General features: G+C 33.3%; 1 protein-coding gene across 1 annotated transcript in view; it reads left to right on the top strand.

Moving 5' to 3' along the window:
* The window catches only part of LOC126775531 (bicaudal D-related protein homolog), a 99000-nt gene that overhangs the window by 49429 nt on the left and 23831 nt on the right, over window positions 1–25740 (top strand). The window contains exons 2-4 of the mRNA XM_050497544.1: window positions 15087–15227; window positions 24544–24699; window positions 25525–25698. Of these exons, the coding sequence (XP_050353501.1) occupies window positions 15087–15227; window positions 24544–24699; window positions 25525–25698 (471 nt within the window). The remainder of the gene's footprint in view (window positions 1–15086; window positions 15228–24543; window positions 24700–25524; window positions 25699–25740) is intronic.

Below are 25740 nucleotides of genomic sequence, written 5' to 3'. Positions count from 1 at the left end.
AACTTAGTTGATTGCATTTCTAGAATGTGATTGCAGCATTTATAAAACTTAATAAATAAAAATATATTGATTTTTAATTACATTTTATATAGGAAAACGGTAATACATCCTACTGCAGGGCAAATACATCGTTTAGAGATAATGCTTGGAGGTAAATCTATCATACTAAAATGCAGCTTCGTGGATATATATGTGGTATAACTTCATCCTTTACATGCAGGTTATCTCACGATGTTATCCGTCTCCGCCGATCACAAGATTTTTGTCCGGTTTCTAACTCAGAGGCATGAGTATGACTCACTTAACCATTTCGTACTGATACCGTTATTATTGCTTGTAATATATATTATCGACTGTTTGACGTAACATATGTATTTAAAACACTACTTTTCGCGACTGCCAATGTGCCACGCAGGTGGTAGGAATATAAAAAGTAGCCTATGTACTTCCTTAGGTTTCAAGCTTACATTAACAGCCTGTTACTGTCCCACTGCTGGGCTAAGGCCTCCTCTCCCTTTTGAGGAGAAGGTTTGGAGCTTATTCCACCACGCTGCTCCATGCAGGTTGGTAGAATACAGATGTGGTATAATTTCAATGAAATTAGACACATGCAGGTTTCCTCACCATGTTTTCCATCACCGTCAGGCACGAGATGAATTATAATCACATGAAAATTTAGTGGTGCTTGCCCAGGTTTGAACCCACGATCATCGGTTAAGATTCACACGTTCTAACCACTAGGCCATCTCGGCTTTTTTTTCAAGCTTGCTTCAAGCTTGCTTCATACTAAATATTATCAAAATCGGCTGAGTGGCTTAGCCGTGAAAGCGTAAGACAGGCAGACAGTTTTCGAATTTATAAGTATATTTTCTGACAGATTATAATATTAAATATAAATATAATGTACATAGTTAGAGAGAAAGTGTAACTAGGTTTATGGTGTATGTGTGACAGAATTAGCTAATTAAATAAAGTGAATTGTTTTTATTTACCATTATTAAAGTGGAAATTATATTCGCAAGATGTTAATTAAAAATGAACACTTGACTCTTTACACGACTGCTTTAAATGGAGTGCAATGTTTTCAGCGGTCATATATGTAATTAAGTTTCTTTTTTCCACAGCATATCTTTTAGATGCCTGAGCATATTTTGATGTTATTTTTTTTTTCTATAGAATTCTTTTATCATTCCAAGTGACACTGGCTTTCAATTAATTACGTAGTGCATTCATGGCAGTCGTGATATTAAATTTATAAGGTTTGTTTTTCCTAGCTTTTATTTGTGCATTTTCAACAAACCCCTCCCAATATGTATGATCCAATCTTTGTTCAGAATTAAACGCATGATGGGGCATCTTTATATGATTCATTCAAATAGTGCTGCGGTGTTTCTATATGAACATTGGTAGTTTAATAGGAATCTTTTAATGGCTTATTTTTAATTAGGGACCTAAAAACTGTTATTTAATATAAAATATATTTTTATATTTCTTCATACTTTCGATATTTGTTGATGTTTAATAATACGTCCTAATAATTATCAAAAAACAATGCTAGTAGGAGCGTCCAACAGTCATAAACCATACCATTAAAGTACCATGCGACATTGTATTCCGCGCAATCTAAGTCTGGTTTGAAGTTAATTTTTCTATAATGTACGTGCACATAAACAGTAAAAAAATCACTATAATAGACTATTTACTTAATTTAAACCTCTCAATATACGTATTTGCATTTAGCTTGCGCAAAGCTCTTGTTCTTAAAAACTTTAGGTATCTGCGCAGCAACCCGTGACTAATTTCTGACCGGACAACTTAGATGAAGATAAATAAATTGAATTATGTTAAAAAAAAAACAACTTTAAGAAAACTCATTTTAATATTAAACGAACCAGGATTTCCTTTGAGTCCACGTTGAATACTGATAACTTATTCTTTATGTCAACTTCATTTCTCGGAAAAAAAATTAAACAATAATAATTATGATCTATGTCAACATTTTATACATACATTAATTATATTAGAATTATATGACAGAACGATTAAATATATATTAATATTTAACAATCATCACGGCTTATTAAAAATCATAGATTTCGCGTTTTATGCACAATATTTTGTAACGTTTTACTTGGCGGTAGAAGAAGTAAGGCTTTTTGCTTCTGGGTTCCAATTGCTATCAAATAGTCTACCGCCAAACAGCAATACTTAATATTGTTGGATTTAAGTTGAAAGTTGAGTGAGCTATTGTAACTACAGGCACGAGGGACATAACATATCCGGTCCCAAGGTTTGTGGCGCATTGGCGATGTAGTATATATTTATTCAGCCAACATTTATTTATTTATTTTTTTATACACAAAATATAAGTATATTATAAAATCGGAATCGGAAGTTTTTTTTTAAATGTGAATAATTGTGTATTAACTAAATGAACAATATTAGAAACTTAATCTCCGCTAGCTAGCGTTAACGCCAAAATAAGTGATGCAAGGTGTTGCACTTTTGTAATCAGATTATACAATAATATTCAAGTTTCAACATTACCTAGGGTTGTCAAAGATTATCAACATTTTATACATACATCAATTTGATTACAACTATATGATAAAACGATTAATGTGATTTAATAAGTAAATATACTGTACAAATTTCCGTGATAATATTCCTTGTTAGCCAGCTTAAAGGTTCAGCGAAGCAAGTTGTATTAAAAAGATTTTCCTTCACCGATTTTGTTATTGCTCATAAAAGGATTTCTCCTGTAATGGTGACAATTAAAGTTTGGCCGCTGAGAGACGAGAGGCTGCGTTCCTAACGTCTGTTAGCTAATAACGACTATTGCGCTACAAAAATAAATTGACAAAGCGTTGTTACATTGCTGTATTGATTTATTTTTTACGACAAATTATAACATTCATTATACTAGTTAACACTCACAAGCACTTTTGTATTAATATTTTATAATTTTGACTGTAATATAACTAAAGATACCACCGGTTCGGATTGTGGATTCTACCGAGAATAACCGGCAGGAAACTTGGTAGTTACTCATTTTAACAGTTGTAATATTACATGTAATAATCATATACAATTATATTTATATATCGTGTATGAATATCAACGAATACTAACTCTAAGCTCTTCTATCATTTATATAATCCTGTACAGCATAATAAGACTATTTTTTTTAATAGTATATATCATACACAAAAAAAAAAGCCGAGATGGCCTAGTGGTAAGAACGCGTGAATCTTAACCGATGATCGTGGGTTCAAACCCGGGCAAGCACCACTGAATTTTCATGTGCTTAATTTGTGATTATAATTCATCTCGTGCTTGACGGTGAAGGAAAACATCGTGAGGAAACCTGCATGAGTCTAATTTCACTGAAATTCTGCCACATGTGTATTCCACCAACCCGCATTGGAGCAGCGTGGTGGAATAAGCTCCAAACCTTCTCCTCAAAAAGAGGTGCGGAGGCCTTTAGCCCAGCAGTGGGACATTCACAGGCTGTTACGGTATACACAATACTATTTTTATTTTAAATTTGACGTCACTTCAAAATTACTTCGTCCATTTGATCACGGACCTGCCAAATACATTTTAACAGCGGCAGGGCATTTATGACAAATGTGACATTTTCTGTCACAGATGATATCGTTATAAAAATTATAAATACGATTTTTTATTTGTTTGGAGGTTTGTTACACAGTCACGTAAAACAGCTGAACGGATTGGATGAAATTTAGAACAGAGATAGCTTATACCCATCAGGGTATGTATCAACATAACACCACGTACGCTACCTGTCACCTGCTCCCCTAGTAAGTGTATAAAGCTTAAATATTATATTTATTTTTATTTTACAAACTCTATCTTGCAACTTCATCATTAATTGAAAAAAAAAATGTTTTATTACAATATAATTGGTGATGCATAAATAGATTACATCCAAATAGAAATTGTAAAATTTTGTTGAGAAAGTTTTAGTGTGTTAAGGCCATAATAATGACAATTAAATGCGCTTGCGCAAATTTTACTCACAACACTTGTACCGTTGACATAACAGAATTCCCACGAATTTCTACATTTTAACTAATTCGCATTATTCGAATTAAATCGATGTTGGGAAAAATATTAGTAGGAAATTATGTAAATCGAACATTTGCGAGATTTTATCGCTAAGTAACTCTATTGTGCTTTTTTTTTTGTTAATCACACGTGACCCGGCAGTGACTTTCCCTTTCTATGATTTCTCGATCCATTGTTTTAGCAATGTATTGATTTTTTTGTCATTTCGCAATGATTTGTTATACTCTGAACACGAACGAACTTCTGATTATATAATTATAAAAAACATACTATTGTTATTTATTTTTGTAAATTTGATTTGAATCATATTTTATTATAATTGATACGTATCGATTTGTTCGATTTACATATTATATATTGCTCAGTTTTTAATACCTTTATTGTTTACGGGATTTAATTATTTCTTAATTATGACGTAACAAATGAAACTTATGTTCGCTTTACAAGTATTATGTATTCTTAATATAATATTTTAAAATAAGGTCAGTTTGGTAAAAAGTATCGACTTCATTTCTATATACATACAGTGTATCGTTGTTACGTTATTTATTATTTAATATATGTAGTTTGTAGCTAGGTAGTATGAAAAACCGTTTTTATAAAGTGTAACGTTCTTGTTGTCGGTACACGGTGTTTGATCGGAATGATAAATTTCAAGAGAACATTCTTAATCTCGGAAGTAATCGGTAGAATCTATTTTCAAATTCATAATTTCTGGATTTTCTAAACTCATTTCTTCAGATTTGAAGGCATGATGTTTCAGTGCCGAAAACCGTTGGCATGTTTGTTGCTCAATCACGTTTGAACCACTGGACGGATTCTATGAAATAATCGATAGTAGTCGATTATCTCGTAAAATAGAACATTTTTAGTACATTACATTTTTAGTTTCTTTAAAAAAAAATTACCTGCACCTTCTGACGGCCTAGGTAAATTACTTCATGACGTCAACAACCTTATTCTAAACACTAAATTTTATATCATCCGGGAAGGTAGCGTGTGTAAGTACGTTATTTCTAAATTACAAACATAATTATCCCTTTATTATTACGGCTTCGACAGCGTGGAATTCAGTTTGTGACGTAAATCCTTCAAAATCTTTTTAATGTACATTATGAATTATTGTATGTGACATTCGAATCATTATGTGCCAGCTATAGTTTAAAAAATATAAATAATATTTTGATTTTGGTAACTCGTATATAGCTATATCAACTTAAAAAGAGGCAGTTATTTTGAAATCACAGACAGATACTTAAATTTTATTTATATGTATTCTAAATTCGATTGGTAATGTTTGACAGAATCGGACAGTGCCGATATCTACTTGTGAACACATCACGTCATCTTGTTACGAAATAAAGGGGAAACCTAGAATCTAATGAGTTGTTAGTTGAATATCTTATTAACTCCCAAATAGGGTTGTCAACAACGACATATATTTTTTTAACTCGTAATTTTCTTTTAAATCCCGGAGCGTCATAATTTATATGATTAAATAAAATTTTAATAAATATTTCGTTTTAAACACTTACATTTTATAACAATACAATATGACAGCCCTGGTCCCGCTCTTATCGTTATGTGTAATGTTGAAATACAACAATGGGCAGTTTTTACGGAAACCATTGCTTAAGTATTCGTGTGACCTTTGGGCTGTGGCCTAACGCATAGGATTAGCGAATTTGTACTATTATTTCGATACTTAAGTGGCCAGCACAAGTATTAACTACATATATATTACATAGCCAATGTGCCACCAACCTTGGGAACTAAGAAGTTATGTGATAAATATTTTGTGCCGCATATGACAATTTTTTTTATAGTATATGTCGGACGACGAACATATGGGCCACCTGATGGTAAGTGGTCACCAATGCCTATAGACATTGCCATTGTAAGAAATGTTAACCATCTCTTACATCGCCACCGCGCCACCAACCTTAGGAACTAAGATGTTATGACCCTTGTGCCTATTACTCTGGCTGACTCATCCTTCAAACCGGAACACAACAATACCAAGTACTGCTGTTTTGCGGTAGAATATCTATGAGGGGGTGGTACCTACCCAGACGAGCTTGCACAAAGCCCTACCACCAGTAATTTGGTAGATATTCATCCTAGAAAACTCAAGTATTACGTGGGAGGAGTGGAAGTGATTTGAATATTAATTTTTATAACACGCTACGATATACATAATCCTCAATACCTACTTTTGATTGCAACTTTAAAATGTTAACGTTTATATAATATCACCGTAATAGTTTTTAGCATATTATAATATATACTGTTTTAATCTTGTATCTTGACCAACTTTGAGTTCAATGGAAGATCATTATATATTTGGCTGAATAGCGTCTGTCATTGCATAAATTTGTGCATTAAAATTAGTTCATTAATAATACAATTTAATCTTTTTTTTTTGTTCTTCTATGTGATGACTATATAAACTTGAAAAATGGTTAATTAACATAATATATACAACGTGTTATGTTTATATTTAATTGAAATTCTAGTTTATTTACTTTAGTGTAGTTACATTATTTTTCCGCGTCACTATTTTTTCTTCTCTGTTTCGTTTGTTTTTCCTGTTCCTCATTCGAAATGTTTTAAAATGTGTGTTATGTGCCAGTATTTTTGAAACATATAAAACCTTTTTATTTATCTTTTTATTTTGCAATATACTCGTAGTTTCAGTGTTCAGGATTTAAAAAAAAAAACAAGATTTATTCAAAAATAAGCGATAAAATAAAGTTATATAGAAGTATATACTTATTAAGTGTCTTTTTTAAATTGTTTAATAATATTTTACTATACTCAATATATATTTCCTCTTGTCACTTATAGTATATGTTTTTAATGGCTTTAGAAGATGGTAATCGGGTTTAACCTTAATTTTGGGTACAATTAAGACCATTACAATGAATTTGGGACGCGAAATCTCATCTCAATGAAAGTACGTTATAACACAATACATCGTAAACTATGTACAGTCAGCGTCATATATAAAATGACAGACAAAATTACCAAATACATAGAAACATTTAAGGTAATGAATAATATTTATCCACCCAAAGTCGTCAAATTATTTAAACCATCCATTTTGCCCAAATATATCGGAGCGCGAACATTGTTAAATATATGAGTTAATTCAAACCCATTAAAATGGTAACTTATTTGTTAATCTAGTCTGTTAAATTATATATAGAGCTGACTGTACATAATATTTAAAACTTTTTAATATTATCTGCATAGTCTCGGAGTTTAATGGATTTTAGGTTCATTTATAATTTATATTATGTAGTTAGACAGGTAAATATCTGCATACACCACTGACCAACGCCCAAAGACACTGGCATTGTTAGAAATATCAACAATTCCTCACATCATCAATGCGCCATCAAATTTGTGACCTAAGATTATGCCTGTAATTCCTGACTCATTCTGCCTTCAAAATAGAAAATAACAATATTAAGTACTGCTGTTTCGCGTTAGAATATCTGATGAGCTTGCACGAAGCTCTACCACCAATATATGATATATGTGTATATAGAGAGGGTGGATGCTTTTTTTTATGCAATTGCATCAAGTTCTAAATTGACGTATAATAGAAATCAAGATTGTATACATTGCTAGTACCTAAACGAAACGTACGTACGTACGTACCTTTCGCGGTATTATTTGTGATGTATTGAAGCAGCGTGGTGGAAAAAGCTCCAAGCCTTCCGTTTAGAAGAAGTACCTACTCTTTTGCCTAATAGTGACAAAATTAGTGGCTTTTCTTTACAACTAAACCATTTAAATGTCAAATAAGAAACTTCGGACACGTATTAGAGATAAAATCAATATAAAATAAATAAATATTCGCATGTCCAATCATCGATGATGTCATGGCGTGCATCACGGATGCTGGAAAGGTTACATTAACATGTTAAAACTATTGACACCATCGACTTTATCACATGCAATAAATACTTTGGAAATTGCATCAAAAACAACGAGACAATCTAAAGACAAATTCTAACTAATATTATAAGTGCCTCAGTAAGTTTCTTTGTTACGCTTTAACTACTCAATAGATGATCATGAAACTTTGCATACGCGTTTTCAGGGGGTAAAGAATTTGAAAAAAGCTATCTAGTATCTGAATACACGCGAGTGAAGCCATAGGCGGAAACTATAAGTAAGGTTGATATTTCACTATAAACGTCAACGTATGCGTTTTTGTTTTGTTAATAAGAAAATAGTCAATTAATGATCTCGTTAAAAAACTTAAAGTATATGTTAAAATACGCAATTATCTAATTATACAAACATATGCCATTTCTTATAAACTCTTTAATCTGATGTTCTTGAGATTTAATACATAATGACATCATTGAAACCGGTTCGGCAGACCTAGAGCCTTTCAGGTAAAGGCTATTTAGAAGTTTTGTTATTAACTCGTAAAATTATTGAAATAAAAATATGCTTTTTTATATAATATATATAATAATAAATATTAACTACTCATCACATCGCCCCTGTGCCACCAACCTTGGGAACTAAGATTTTATAACCATTGTCTTAGTTATACTGGCTTAACAAGAAATTCAATGTTTAATCAATTCCACCAATTAAATATATAGATTTGTTATTTACATTATTATTTATATTGTATGAAAATCAACGAATACTAACGCTTATTTTATATCTACATAATCTTATACTGAGTTGTAACAGCCTGTGAATGTCCCACTGCTGGACTAAGACCTCCTCTCCCTTTTTGAGGAGAAGGTTTGCAGCTTATTCCACCACGGTGCTCCAATGCGGGTTAGTGGAATACACATGTGGCAGAATTTCAGTGACATTAGACATTTGCAGGTTTCCTCACGATGTTTTCCTTCACCGTCAAGCACGAGATGAATTATAATCACAAATTATGCACATGCACAAAATTTAGTGGTGCTTGCTATGATGGTGGGTTTAAACCCACGATCATCGGGTAAGATTCACGCGTTCTTACCACTGGGCCATCTCGGCTTTTTTTATTGAGTTGTACGCCTTATTTATTTTTCACGAGATTGAAATTATTAACTGACAAGGTTAAAAGTACCGTATATTTTATTATATAAGACACCTTGTAGAAGAAAGCATGAATTGACTTGAAAAAAAAGTATTCGCAGGACCAACGGTTTTTCATGCCTTCCAAGACGAGTGCAACTGAGAAACTCTTGAAAAAAAAACCAAATATACGTAGGTATATGTAAATCTAGGATAATACCGCTGTGGACTTACCCTCATAAGAATAATCATTAACAATTAAAAATATATGTTAATTAAGCTTAACCGCATATGTCATTGCATATCAGAGCCAGAGAAAGCGGAGCGCGGCGTCAGAGCTCATATAAGTACCCGAATTAATATGCAATTCGCATTACACGCACGGGCCGAACTGTTATCATGTAACGTTATATATTTATCTATGAATTAGAACAATTTGTTGTTTGTTAATAAGAGTTATTATCAATAACATACTTCAAGTTTCGTTATAATAAAATCCTAATCTTAGGTTGAGAGCTAAGAACTTCAAAACATAAATTGAGATAGAACCTCTAGATGTGAGCGTAATAAAGACTTGTTTAAAAATAATTCTAATTATAAAAGATTTTTATGTTTTTCAAAACAAAAATTAAATGAAATTTTATTATAATAATATTATTTTAAATAATTGTACTGTCCATTCGTCCCTGCGTCTGTATTAGGCAATCACAGTCTACCTAGAGACTTGCGCACGCAGCGCTATGCGCATGCGCATCCTAATCGACTGTTGATTCGTTCGTGATGAGCCTTCGTGACTCATCTATGTTATTAATACATATATAATATATATTTAACATATCATGACAATTTATTATATTGCCTTATGAATTTTATAATATTTTATTTTTTTAGCCTTTATAATATTTATGATACGAGTTCTTCAAACCAGAAAAAAAAACTCATTATTAGTTACCTACTCTTAATTAACCAATAATTCATAATTAATTAACAATATATAACGTCTTATTTCTTAAATTTATGAAGCGGTAATTATTTTGCCCGGGACGCCAAATCATAAAATACGCTACTAGTTCTAGCCAATACTTCCAGGACAAAATTTTTTGATCCCTCACAATCACTCGAATAATAGTAGAATAATTTACTGGAGGTAGTGCTTTGTGCAAGCTCGTCTGGGTAGGTTCTCATTAATTTTTTTACCGAAAAACAATGGTACTTGGTGTTTTTGTGTTCCGGTTTGAAGGGTGAGTGAGCCAGTGTAATTACAGACACAAGGGATATAACATCTTAGTTCTCAAGGTTAGTGGCGCATTGGCGATGTAAGCGATGGTTAACATTTCTTACAAAGCCAATGTCTATAGGCGTTGGTGACCACTTACGATCAGGTGGCCTATATGCTCGTCCGCCAACCTATATTATAAAAAAAAGTCATCATTAATTTGTTAATAGAGTCTTTCATCTTAGTTTTTTATTCATAGAATCATAGTAACAAAAACTTTAAAAATTAAAAATTTCAATTGAATCGAGTGAACGATGCGAAATCCATTTACCAAATTATACATATCTAGCGGCCCACCCCTTTTTCTTACGGTTCGGACTTCGTACAGTTTGAACAATTATCTTTTATACGACAATAATAACTTTTATATGTAAACTTGATTAATTTAACTTGACTAATTTTTTTGAAATAAAATGTAGAGTACTCGCTTATAATATGGCTTTATATATGTTAAAGAATTTTTTAAATCGGTTCAGAAGTTTTTGAGTTTATCCATTATTAACAAACATTCGAAAAATCAAATCTTTTCTCTTTATATTACACCCAGACTCAGGACAAACAGATATGTTTATTTATTATGTTTACCTACGAACTGCGGCGCGAAAGGCAAGTATCTACCAACCACGCCAACCTGCTCATCAATCAATCACACGACAAAAGTCTTAAAGTCTTAAATAAACTAATTTGTATATTATGTACCAAGACCGGACTGTCGGTAACGTTCACGTGATTGTCACCATTAAGTTTGTCCTTAAAGTTTTCCTTTCATCGCGTTATTAAGCGGATATCAGAATCATTAGCGTGTTACAAATAATATAGTAATAAAGTAACATACGTATGAGAAAACGGAAATTGTATGAGTAAACGGTAATTGTAACTGTGATGTTATCTAGCTATTTTTTCGATCTCATGAATTTATCATTTGTTTAATACAAAAAATACATTATAATTTGCTGTGTATAATATTACAAAATATGTACAAAATTTGAGTACCTCGTTGGTCTAGTGGCTAGGTTCATATTCTAGGTCGGGCCAATAAAAAGTAATTGGGCTTTTCTGTCGAAAATTCTCAATAATAGCCCGGAGTCTGGAAGTTGGAAGTGTGCACACTCCCGTGCCTCGGAAAGCACGTAAAGCCGTTGGTCCTGCACATGAACTCGAACTGATTGTTATAAATATTATATTCTATAATAAAATAACTGAGTATAATTTCGTTATATATATAAAGAATTTGAGAGTTTATGTTCCTTCCACACGTTCCGTTTTGCCTACGCGCTTATTTTAGTACCTGATTGTACAGATTAGTGCGTCCGTGATCATGGGAACCTGGTAGTGCGCATACTTAAAAGTACAATCATAATTGAGCGTATGGCCGCTCAAACAGCGAATTAGTCCAACAATAATTACCTTATTAAATTAACACTTCGTCGTCCGCATTTTCAAAGTCATTTATCACCACAGGTTTCAGAGCATACTGATTTTTGCGCGAGCTTTACCGTGTAGTGTGGCCACTATCTCGTGTTCCGTCTATTGTTCCTTATTTACTGTGCAATTTTAATTGCAAAAAGCACAGGCAAGACGAAGCGTATGGACGGTCCATTACTGTTAAGTCTACCAACTGAGCTTATTTTATGACGTGCTCATGTTCTTCTTGATATCAACAAACATCTGTTTGCATACACATTACAATAACGTAAAATGCTTTTTTTTATAAGGATCTCAAAAAATTGGTTAATTGGTTTTGGAAAATTGACTAACTTTCGTCTTCTTATTTTGTTTAATATTTTATTGGCAGTGTCTTTCATAATATAATATTGTAGTAATATAACAAATAAGATTAACATATTATTATGTCGAATAGTGCTGTGTTTATCACTCACCAGTTAGTGGAATTGGAATTTAATAATGCACTACTTGTTAAATATGCGCTTGTGTCGTGACAGTATATATTGGTTTGGTGGATCTTTATAAATATTTTTGAATTGCCTGAAAGAAATGGCTAATTAACTATAAGTCTGGCCGCACACCACAACTATTTTTTTGGTATTATAAGTTTGTGGTATACGATAAATTATATAAATAAATAAGTACTCTCTACTGATGGCGCATAAATATTCGGAAGTCAGACTGCAATTCTGCAATGCTGCGGTTACCGGCGGATATGTTTAAAAATTAATTGAAAGTTAGATTGTTTTCTCACGATATAATTTCATAACGTTGTTTCTTTTATCCAGTGAATGAACGCTAAGGTGCCTTTTTCTGATTTCAACACGCACCTGTGTGCACACACACAACATGAAATGTATTACGTATCATCATTCTCTACGAAGATATTGATTTTCCTTCTACTAATTTGATGCATTTTGATTCTTTTGATTCAGATTAGAATGGACTCAATCAAATCCAGAGCCAGTATTTTGTCTGAGATTGAGGGCTCATATGCTTACTCACCTTGGCATTCACACCAATTTTTCTACTTAAGATAGATAACGATCAGCTCATTCACAATTCAAAATCACAGAATTTCAAAATTAGCTTTACAGCAAAATACTCCGTCCCCTGTGACAAAATAACTAAAACAAAAGAATTACAAGTAACATCGGAAGCAGATGTTGCTATTGTTCAATTAGAAGAATTGTGAAAACGGCCCACTTATCAGCGAAGACTTTATGGTTCAAGTGTTCACATGCCATGGTCTACATGATATCCCATCTGGGCCATCAGACCACGTGTATTCGTAGCTCTTCGTCTTATACAAATAAGGGCTAAAACACATTGATACCCAAACAATCCCGACCCTGTTTCCACCATGATTTCTAATGTCATGTCACAAACTTTCTTTATCAGCGGATCTTGAGAGCGATAACAGTTGGAACAATGAAATTGTTGATCGCAATTTGCGAGACAGGAAATTCAATTTTTTATTCAAATGTGTTGCTCATTTGTGATTGTTGATCGCGCATTTTATCTGCGGTCTTTTTTACTTTAAATTACTCACAGGCATGTATTATCTGTTACAGTCAGAAGCGATAACATATTTAAAAAAAACATAATACTCTTTATACAAGCAAAAGGACACGAGGTCCTATTTTATTTAGTAACCATCATACACCAAGTGTGGACAGAGCATTGTGTTGGTCGTTGGTCCAGTGTATATAAGGACGCTTATCTCGAGGTCCTGTGTTTACTCCAGGTCGGGCCAAAAAAAGTCATTGGGTTTTTCTGCCGAAAAAATCGCTGTAACCGCTCAATGAGTCTGGAAGATGAAATTGTGTTCACCCCTGAACTCCGGTCGTGTCGGATTGTCGTCCCATCGGATTTTGACAATCATATACATGTTGACAAATATATACATTTTATTACTTATACTTTAATGAAATGTCACTGCTGAGCAAACTCTTCTTTTTAACCGACTTCAAAAAAAGGAGGAAGTTCTCAATTCGACTGTATGTTTGCTATCTAAGAACATCGTCGTTTATAAAATAAATAATTTTGAAATTGAATTTACATATAATACTATTTTTTATATTTTATAGATCATCTTATTTACGCACCTGCAATACATGTAATGAATTAAAATTGCAATTACAGGTTTTAATTATATCAACATAAAGTCTATTGTTCTCTGAGTGCTTATTTCCATCTTTGAGTATATTTACTGACGCACGACCCGATTGTTTCTCTATAAGTCAACAGACTAGTTTACTTTGTCTTGACAAACTTTGCACAGTTGCGCTGTTTTTAATGGGATATCAATAAATTGAAACAAAGGTATTGTAATTTCGTTTAATATATTGTTATGATATTTTTTAATATATTATGATTTTCAACCGCAGCATATATATACATATTTCTACGCTGGAAATATATACCGTCCCGACTTCGTATGGGTTAAATAAGGACTCATCTAATCGTCCATTTGCGAATGCCTCGTAAAGCACGTTCTTGTCACACGTTTATTCAAATTTCTCCTTAAACTGTTAACTAGAATAATATGAATGTTTCATACCAATCAGATTAGTAGTTTGTGCGTGAAACAGGAAAAATGATGAAAAAATTACATGTTTATAATATTAGTATGATTATAAACTTTAGCCAACAAATAAGGCATATCGAGGGGTTTTGGGGTTTTCCTGTCAGAAGTTCTTAGAAAAATCCTGGTGTTGGATTAGTTCAGTGACATAAAACTTTATATACATCAAATCTATATTAATATTATAAATACGAAAGTAACTCTATCTGTCTGTTTCGCTTTCTAAATCACTGAACCGATGTTGATGAAATTTTGTATGAAGCAAGCAAAGCAATAATCCTCCTAACACGTAGGCGAAGCCGCGGGCGAAAGCTGGTAAAAATAAGCGCTAGGCTGCATTTATATATCCGCAACTATGTTAATCTACGAAACACTCAAATTTTCATTATAATCATTTAACGTGACCATCGTCACACTTTCGTTAGCCGTAACTAAACATAGTAAAATGTAGGGAAATCGTTAACATCGTGATAATTGTAAGGGCGTGAGTAATCGCCTTGTTTGATATGTATTATATATACTTATAAACAATCATACTATATATATACGATGTTACTAATGTTGCTAATTATAATATTATCAAATTAGTTTTGGGGCAGTAACAACAAATTGTAATCAATTAATTTATTTCTTTCTGTTTAGGCGTTGGAACAAGAAAAACATCTCCTTCGACGCCGGCTGGACACGGAGCAGGGGGAATATGAAGCCAGGCTGCTGGAACTACAGAATGACATTAAGGAGCTCACTGCTAAGATCGGCACCAGGGATACTTCAGTTAAACAGGTAACATATTTAATTAAACCAAAAGCATCAATTATATTATTATACCAAAAATATTTACTAATTTTTTTATTGAATAAAGCGTAAAGACGATCCTCGACCTAAACTCTCCGGTCGTGTCGGATTAACCCTTTTTGTCCTTTTTGTTTTAAAGTTTACCAAGCAAGTACTTAGTATTGTTTTTATTGTGGTGAGAGATCCAGTGTAACAACAGGCACAAGGGACTTAACATCTTAGTTCCCTAGGTTGGTGGTGCATTGGAGATATAAAGGATGATTAGTATTTCTTACAAGCCCCATGTCTATAGGCAGGTGTGATCACTCACCATCGGGTATATAAAAAAAAACTTTATTATTCTTATATTAAAGGAAACATTTTACCAGTTTTTTTTAATATCCTCTGAATTATCTTCAAACCATAAATGTTGTGCTAACCTCTTTTAATGCCTGCGCTGTTGTAAGATAGTTTGGTCAACAATATTCGTCATTTCATCAACCTATTATTTAATATTCAAAACACTAATTAAAAAAAAACTAATGTTTCTTTATATTCATTCGCTTTATACTTGGGTTATACCGTATATTGTTTATTTCATACGTTATGAAATGCTTGCAGTTTGTTGCAAATAAGTCTTGTCTAAATTTCAGCTACATAAGATGGTTTTAAATACAGTTGGTTGCAATATTTGACATTTATTATCATGTGAAATGAAATAAAAACTTTTACAAATGGAACGATTTTTATATGTAAATTTTATTAAGAAACATAGCTTATTACAACTTTTAGTCATTAAAATAACGATCTAATCTACATCATTATCTCCATTAACACGAGGTAAGCTGCCAATAATTCTGGCAATATTATCTTATGATTTAATATGATTGAGGTTGACTGGTTTAGTAACAAGCTAAAAGGCCGCAGATCCCGAGGACCTGCTTTCAAACCGCGTTGTGCGTTGTTTTATAGAGAATAATGAATCAAAATTGCTAATCTTTCATTTGATTTTTTATGGATAAATCCACTTTATAGTTAAAAATAAAATATATTATGTAAATTACATAATATTTTCTAGAGATGTGCCTATAAAATATACTTTAAATTTTGTAAAACCTTAATGTTTGGTTTTTTAACGATAAAAAGCTTTCGGGGCTTACTACATTCTCTTTCCGTGAAAAATTATATACACATATATATATTTTCTTGAATTACTGCGATATTGAGTCGAGAGGACTAATAAATGACAGTGCTCTATATTAATTACTATATTACAGTTAAAATAAGTATCCCATATTCTTAAAAATAATTTGTAATATATGTGCGACGCAACAAAAAATATATAAATACAATACTAACGGTCGTTATAGATAAACAAATCATAGAACTCATTTCTATTGCGTGCTGAGAGGGTCGTAAGGGACGCGCGAGTAAAAGCGCTCAAGTTCGAAAAGGATGTAAACCTTTATCTTATCTTGTCGGATTTGCTCTTTCATCGGATTATGAGAGTGCCCTTGTGTATTAACATACACTTTTACACTATAATATTTCCTGAGTAGTTGGCCGCTGTGGCCGTAATCCATCAGGATATCATGACTTATAATTGTTTAGAAACATGTATGTTTCTCTTGTTCTCCTTTATAACTGAGAACCACAATCATCCTGTTTCAAATTTCCAATAAAATATTATTGGGAATTTCCGTTAAGAAATTCTAGTAGTAGCTCGAAGTTGGTATCAAGGGTGTCCTTGAATCTGACAATGCGTAAAGCCGAAATTTTTTCTTGTCGTATCATATTGCCATCCCATTAGAATATGAGATTGTTGCTTTGCGCACATACTTGTGCACTAAAACAATTCTTCCGCAGCTGGCTTTCCTGAGAATGTCTCTTTCACCAAAAGCGGTTAAAATGACATCGTCGAAATTATAAATTAACCAAAATGTCTTTGATCTTATATAAAAAAGGAATCACCGTAAAATCATTACCAATATTTATTATTTAACTAATAATTACCTCCACAATTACGTCTCATTTGTTTTTTATTTAAGCGAGACGTGTTTCTATACTTTTAAAACTATCATTTATAAATATGATAAGAATCTGCTAACATTATCTTAACACAATAACATTATACGACCTTAATGTATTGTTGAGTTAATCATTTATTCGGTAGTTTAGTTTAGTTTAGCATTGGCCGGTGCCTCTGCGAAGTAAGTCAAGGTTCGTGCACAGTATTGTCAACTCTCGTGATATCTATTGCATTGTTAAAAATGAACGAACTGCATTAGTTGCATAATATATTAAGCTATTAAATTTGACGAGGTAGGGCTTTGTGTAAGCCCGTCAAGTTACCAACCATTCATCGGAAATTCTACCGCTAAACAGCAATACTTAGATGTTGTGTTCCATTTTGAAGAGTGAGTGAGCCAGTGTAACTACAGGTACAAGGGACATAACATCTTCGTTGCTAAGGTTGATGCTGTATTGGCGATGTAAGGTTGGTGACTTACCATCTGATAGCCCATTTGTCCATATAAGAGATATTATTGTAAAAAAGCAGACTGTTGACCGTCGAAGAGTTCCAACGTCAGAAGCCAATCCTAACTGTAGTCATCTCGTCATGTTTACCATAAAAATATATTGTCATTATTAACTTGCCATTTTGTTCACAGCTCCATTTACTATCAATTTTTCAATCGTCATCATTCATTATTCGTTAACACATATCCGGCTGTGTAAACTTGGCACCCGACTTTTGAAAATCGATTTTTTTCTTTTTGATTCTTATAGGATATTCGTCTAAATTTTTTATTAAACTTTTAAACAAGTTTTTTTCTTTCTCAAAACAAATACGAACGATAATGAGATATACCAAGTTACTATAAACGAAATGACCGTTACTACAAACGAAGAGAACGAGAAGAACACGAATATTATTTATACTGTTTTTTTTTTATACGAGATTGAATTTTAAGAGTTTGTTACTTTTATCTGAGCGTAATAAGTCAGTGCCTTTTTAGTTTAAGGTGATAGGGAAACGATCTTTGTTTCGTTTGTTTTAAACTCTTTTCGTTTGTAGTAGCGTCAATTTCGTTTGTAGTACCTTCTATTCCTTTGTAGTAGCGGTCATTTCGTTTGTAGTACCTTCTATTCGTTTGTAGTACCTTCATTTCGTTTGTCAATCAACAGCCAATCGTTGTCCACTGCTGAACATAGGCCTCTCCCAAGGTGCGCCAAAGCTCCCTGTCCTCCGCCTTCCGCATCCAGTTGGTGCCCGCCACCTTCTTAAGGTCGTCGGTCCACCTGGCTGGAGGGCGCCCTACGCTGCGCTTGCCGATTCGCGGTCTCCACTCTAGGACTCGTCTGCTCCAACGGCCATCGGTCCTACGACATACGTGACCAGCCCACTGCCACTTCAGCCTGCTAATTTTGCAAGCTATGTCGGTGACTCCGGTTCTTTTCCGGATAATCTCATTTCTGATCTTATCCTTCAAAGATACTCCGAGCATAGCTCGCTCCATAGCACGCTGAGCGACTTTGAATTTGTGGACTAGTCCCGCAGTTAGTGTCCACGTTTCGGCACCGTATGTCATGGCAGGTAAGACGCATTGGTTGAAGACTTTCGTCTTCAAACATTGCGGTATAGACGACTTGTTGTTGTTGTCGACGTGTTGTTTTCGTTTGTAGTAACCTCTTTTCGTTTGTAGTAGCGTTTCTTTCATTTGTAATAACCTCTTTTCGTTTGTAGTAGCGTTAATTTCGTTTTTAGTACCTTCTCTTCGTTTGTAGTAACAGTCATTTCGTTTATAGTAACTTGGTATATCTCATTATCGTTCGTATTTGTTTTGAGAAAGAAAAATAACTTGTTTAAGAGTTTTAATAAAATTTTTTTACGTAAAAAATTTTTTTTTTTTGCTTCAACTACAAACGTTTTTTTTTTCACTACAATCAACTACAAACGATTCACTTCAAGAATCCACTATTCATTTTGATTGTCGACAAAACTGTGGGATGAGTTTTATTCGATGTCCTCTAATTTTTTTTTTAAGAGCAACTACAAACGAAAAAAAATTTACTACAATCAACTACATACGAATATCTATAAGAATCAAAAAGAAAAAAATCGATTTTCAAAAGTGTCTAAAATTTGTGACTAGTTTACGCCCGGAGCTTCGCCCGTGTGTATCTCTGCAGGTGTTAGCCACCTTATGTCTTTTTTCGGACCCCTAACAACGTGTATGCTTAATTTCACGATGATAGCTTTATTTAGTTTAAACGCGAGCGAAATCAAGCAAAGTAGTTAGTATAGCATACCTGCGTAGTTGCGTATAACCCGTATTGATTATTTAATTTGCAGCGGCTATTTAAATATATACCAGTCACGTTTTGTACCTTTTTCTTACTTTTAGACAGTCTGTTATTTACCTCCGAAACCTTACTACTTAAAGACATTTTTCGCCGCTTTTATCCGCTTACATTAAGCCGGATTTCGACTAATCGTTTTATTAGTTAAGCTCGTTTTCGAAAGTCCTTAAACAAACGTGGATTATTGAGGATTGTAAGGCCAACATGTATACTGTATCTAAGGGCTTCATTTGCGTGGAATGCTAGTAGCCTTTTCCCGTTCAATTGTAATTTCTCTTTCAAAATTTGAACCGTGTCCGTTAACAGGGGACGCAATAAGATAAGAATGCCATAAGTTTTTACAAAGTTATTTTACTATGGATATAAAATGTTGTTAGGAGGTTGAATAACTCGTGACATCGACGCAGAATAATTAAACGCAATAACTTATTCCACCAATAAAAAAACATAATGACCTATTAGGGTAGGGCATAAAGTAAACGTTAATAATAAAACATCGGTTGTCTTGACGTCAGCGCTACAACAAACAGCTATTTCCATGTAATTTGTGTAAGTTACTTCCATACAACTGAAAATGTTTTCAAGGTCCTTCACGCCTACATGGACAATTAGTCCAACGAATACTAACTTCCCTTATTTACCGACGATATTTTGTTTTATTTATTACAACAAGGAAACAGTCTTGCAATTGAGCCAGGTAATAAGTGGTCACCACTGCTCTGAGCACTCCACCAAAACTAAGGGAACTATTTTAGGTCCCTTGTGCCTGTAGTTACACCGATTCACTACCGTAATACAAAATCTATTTATTTCCATACCATGTTTTTTTAACAAGTGGTCTAGATATAGGAAGCCTCTTCCATATATATGCAGATAATGCATGTATAAGGAGACTTCTTTATTTCAATTATATATTAGAGTACAGAAAAAAATAAGAATAAAAAGACAAAGTCGATATATAACAACTACTCTTTCGACAAGCTTAAATAATAGACTAATATTTAAATTTATACTTTATTCTTGTTTTCATATTACGTACATAATAATATTATTTTTAATTAATGTGAGTCTAATTTTTTTGCTCAATTACATTTTAGCTTGTTAACAGTCGTGGATTCGTCAATTAGTCTAATGCGAAGTAAACTCATCTAATCGATCACAGTGACATTGACAGGTCAATTTCAATAAATTTGTGCACAACGATTACGCGCAGCCTATCTTTGCCTATCAGAAGCTTTTTTTACACTTAATAGGCAAGCGTTTGACTTGCTTGATCCTAAGCATCGACACGGTGTAGGAGGTAGCACGCTTGTCTAAAAGAAACCTGTTCACTCTGGATTATTCTGGCTAGACAAGACTGGCTGCGCGTATATGTTTTATAGAAACAATAGAGATCAATATAGGAGGGCATCGACTGCCTCGTTATTCTAGTGGCTAGTTTAAAGGCCGCAGTTCCCGAGGTTCAATGCCCAGGTCGGGCCAATAAAAGGATGGCGCGGGTATATTGTAGAATTGTAGATTATTGTTACTTCTGCCCTACACGAACGTCTCGGAGAGCCAAACTCAGCCAGCCAATGTGCGTATTAAAATTATACTGCACCGTGACCACCTTGTCCTTATCCTGTCGTTACCACGACCACACATTAGCTACCTTAGCTAATGACATCCCCGTAATTACTATTGTCGACCATTTCGTTTGATAAGCGTTTAACCGGAAACCCTTAGCAATTACTCGTTTTTATGTAGGAAGACAAGGAAATGGCCACGGTCGACGATGAGACGGTTTATAACATTAAAAAATATATATTCAAAAAAAGTAAAGAAGCTCATTAACGCTATACCGATTACTGAATTAAGAACATTTCACAGATTACATAGGAAAACAGATAAAATTATTCTTAGAATTTAATTACGCGGAATGAAAATATTTAAATTGGTTTAAAATCTTTAACTAGTTTTGAGATGAAATTTATGATTATTCTTATATGTACATACAACTTACTTTCCATTTATAAAAACAGCTTAATTTCTTTCGCCAGTAATTCTCAGGTCAGGGGATAAATTTAAAAAGCGTAATGGATGTTTAGCTGCGTCAGGCACCAAAAACAAATGTAATCATTATACAAAAAAATGCCTTTGTAATGGTTCGCACGCATAAAATAATTGGCCGTTGACCACTGTCATCACCTCATCGGGTGCATTCAACTCATGCTCGCAATTTTTTACCTTTTTCTAATAATTATAATGGTATATGTTCGATTCTACGATTTTTTTATTTAATTTATTGTAATCGTAATTGTAGAATCGAATATCCTGCCCCATAAAAGATGATAATCACAAATTAAGCACATGAAATTTCAGTGGTGCTTACCCGGGCTTGAACCCACGATCATCGGTTAAGATTCACGCGTTCTTACCACTGGGCCATCTCGGCTCAATTGTGATTATAATTCATTTCGTGCTTGACGGTGAAGGATAACATCGTGAGGAAACCTAACGCATGTGTCTAATTTCACTGAATTCAGCCACATGTGTATTCCATTGGAGCAGCGTGGTGGAATAAGCTCCAAACCTTCTTCTCAAAAGGGAGAAGAGGCCTTAGCCCAGTGGGATATAAACAGCCTGTTACTGTACTGTACTGTATTGCAGTCTGTCGAAACGAAAATGGGATTGCCATAAAAATATAAGTATTTATATATTTATTCGATAAATCTTAATTAGAATTCCATTGGCATTAGTCTTAAAAAAATTTAAACCAATACTTGGCTAGATATTCGGTACTTGGAACTAATTTAACGACAATCCTTAGCGTGACGGTCTAGTTCAATTTGTCGTTGATATTTGCGAAATTGTATTTTCAACGAATCTCCGAAGGTCGTATTGTTGACAATGGATGTTGAAATCCAAAGTGTGTTTTATGGTAAATTATATTACTAATGGATCTATAAACATCGATAATATACGATACTAATCATTTTTTAATATTTAAAATATCTTTAATTTTTTTGTTATATATATTATCTTTCAACAGTAATAGCCTGTAAATGTCCCGCTGATGGGCTAAGGCCTCCTCTTCCTTTTTGAGGATAAGGTTTTGGGGCTTATTACATCACGCTGCTCCAATGCGGGTTAATAGAATACACATGTGGCAGAAATTCAATGAAATTAGACACTTGCAGGTTTCCTCATGATGTTTTCCTTCACCGTCGAGCACGAGATGAATTATAAACACAAATTAAGCACATGAAAATTCAGTGGTGCTTGCCCGGGTTTGAACCCACGATCATCGGTTAAGATTCACGCGTTCTAACAACTAGGCCATCTCGGCTCTGCATAAAGACTGCAATACATTGTATTAATATATTTTGATTTGAAAGTTGAATGTAATAACAGACACAAAATATATTAGCATCTTTGATTCCGTTTTTGATGGCACATGACTTTGTAAAATGTGGTTTAAATGATATATTTTAATATTTGACTACGTATTTCATTGGAGATGTACTCCTGGCCGGTTGTACTTTTAAATTTAATTTAATCATGAAAAGTAAAAAAGGCTACTTAATTCAAAATATAATTAATATAGTTGCTTAAGATGGATAATTTTGTAGTGCTGGTCAGGTATGTACAGGCGAAGACCATTGCTCGTCTGCCATAAAAAAAAGTTTATATTTATCTGAACCACCTTTCCTGTTATAAAATTTAAATGAAAAAACAATTCAAAGCAAACTTTCTAAATAATATATCATTTTACGTGTTGATGATATCATCTATAAACATCTTGTTTTAATTCATCGAAGACAAACCGTTGAAATCGTGATAATAAAATTTCCAATTACGAAAACATGTGTTAATAAAAGAATCACAATGAATTAAATTTGATTATCCAACACATTTCAATATCGATTTATTTTAACGTTTTCAATTTATTAATCCGATGAAATCTCATTCGAAAATCATTGATTAATACGCTTAATTTATTCAATAATTCTCGATAATTATGCAGAATCTTCAACAATTACATAACTTTTTATTTGGAAAGCACTATTCTTATTTATCCCCTTATATGCATAGGCATATTGTGTTGCTTGTGTTAGAAATGGGGGGAGAATAAGTTTTATATACAGTCTTAAGGCAATGTAGCAATTTTTGTTTACAATTTAAGAAAAATATAATTTTTCCACAAACGCTTCTTGGCAAAACAATTTTTTATGACTATGTAATGCAGACTTTTAAACCATAGTACTTGCATTACATAAATATAAAAAAATATTTTGAATGTCGTACACTGTATTAGCATTCTACGTGTGTAATATTTAATTACACGTATGCCTCTAACAAACGTATTCGCTTCGTACTTTTTATCCAACAAAGAAACCATAAGCATATTTGCTTAAATGGACCGGTGCAAATGCGTATGTTAGCAAATGCAAATAGCTATTTCTACGTGATCATGACTATAAAGTTGTTTTGCTCCTTTTTTGCCACGGCCACTCTTAAAGGAACTAACCATCTGCGCAGAATCTGTCATAATGCACATAGGTTTCTCTATTCCTTCACTCCAATTCATAATCGGGGACGACACGATCATGATCCGACACGACAGTAGAAAATTTCAGGATTAAAAAGGAGAATATCTTGCTACTGAATATATCTTAATAGAAAAATCCAATGACTTTTATTTGAACCGAGTTCCAAATTGATAAATATATTAAAAAAGTTTAAAAATATTTTATTATCATCAGTTCCAAGAGTGTGTGCAAATTTATCTTCAATCGTTTGTATGAAACTGGTTAATTCGGTTAACTGGTAAAATACAAGTAATGTAATTTGTTTTCTCATTTAACATAACATATATTTGCTAAAAGTGAGTACCAAACTACACCCTAAGGGGCTCCAATCTTTCACGTCGCAATATTGGCGAACTTCGATTTATTGTTGTCATGTTTTATTGTTTCAGCGTGATGAAGAAAAAGCCAGCTTAATAGCCGAACTCACAGCACAGAACTCCCGTCTCACCGTGCAGTTGAAGGAGTCGTCAGCTACCGAGGCGCAACTCCTGGCGCAGTTGGAAGCATTAAAAGATCAGTGTACAATCAGAAAAACTAGCTTACAGGTAAGAAGATAAAATTAACTATGAAATAGAAGATTATTCTTTCAAGGCATTTAGGATCAAAATGATCCGTAACAGCCTGTGAATATCCCACTGCTGGGCTAAAGGCCTCCTCTCCTCTTTTTGAGGAGAAGGTTTAGAGCTTATTCCACCACGCTGCTCCAATGCGGGTTGGTAGAATTCACATGTGGCAGAACTTCAGTGAAATTAGACACATGCAGGTTTCCTCACGATGTTTTCCTTCACCGTAAAGCACGAGATGAATTATAATCACAAATTAAGCACATGAAAATTCAGTGGTGCTTGCCCGGGTTTGAACCCACGATCATCGGTTAAGATTCACGCGTTCTTACCACAGGGCCATCTCAAAATGATCCATAATGATCAAATAACTTTATGATAAATGGATGCAAATGAAACTCAACTCGTTACCTTTTATTTTAATTAAAAAATTTCGTCTGTATCCCTCTTAAAGTCTATGGTTCTAAAATAAGGGAGTGAGTGTTAATTCCACTCGTCGTTAGTCCATTAAGGATAAAATATCTTTAACCTCATAGTTGGTGACGCATTTCTCTATTTGCAAAGGTGACAAATTACTGACTAATATATTTGTTCAAATTTATGCCTAAGATTGAAAAAAAACCTTTTGATGACTACATTATATAATTAAATTAATGTTTTAAATGATATGTAAGCTTGATTTAATTATCAATTCAATATAAGCGAGAGATTTAATGGCGATTTTGCAAAGATTAGAAAATAATTTATACGTACAGATATTTAAACATTTTATATATATCTGAAAGTAAGTTTTATTTGTTACGACAGGATCATGTCCAAAGTCTTGAATCCCTCAAGTCCGAGTTAGCCCTGATGAGTGATAAAAGAGCTGAGCTCGAGAGACGGTTAACATCTTCTCTCCGTGACAAGGATGGCCTGCAGCAGCAGCTTGAAGAAGCGAATGACAGAATTGCAGCGCTGGAGAGACAGTTGAAAGAACAGGTAACGGATGACTTCATTATTATTGTTTTTGATATAGAAATT

The sequence above is a fragment of the Nymphalis io genome, chromosome 18 (genome assembly GCF_905147045.1).
Source record: "Nymphalis io chromosome 18, ilAglIoxx1.1, whole genome shotgun sequence".
In the NCBI taxonomy this organism is placed as follows: Eukaryota; Metazoa; Arthropoda; class Insecta; order Lepidoptera; family Nymphalidae; genus Nymphalis; species Nymphalis io.
This window is presented reverse-complemented; position numbering and strand designations above follow the sequence as displayed.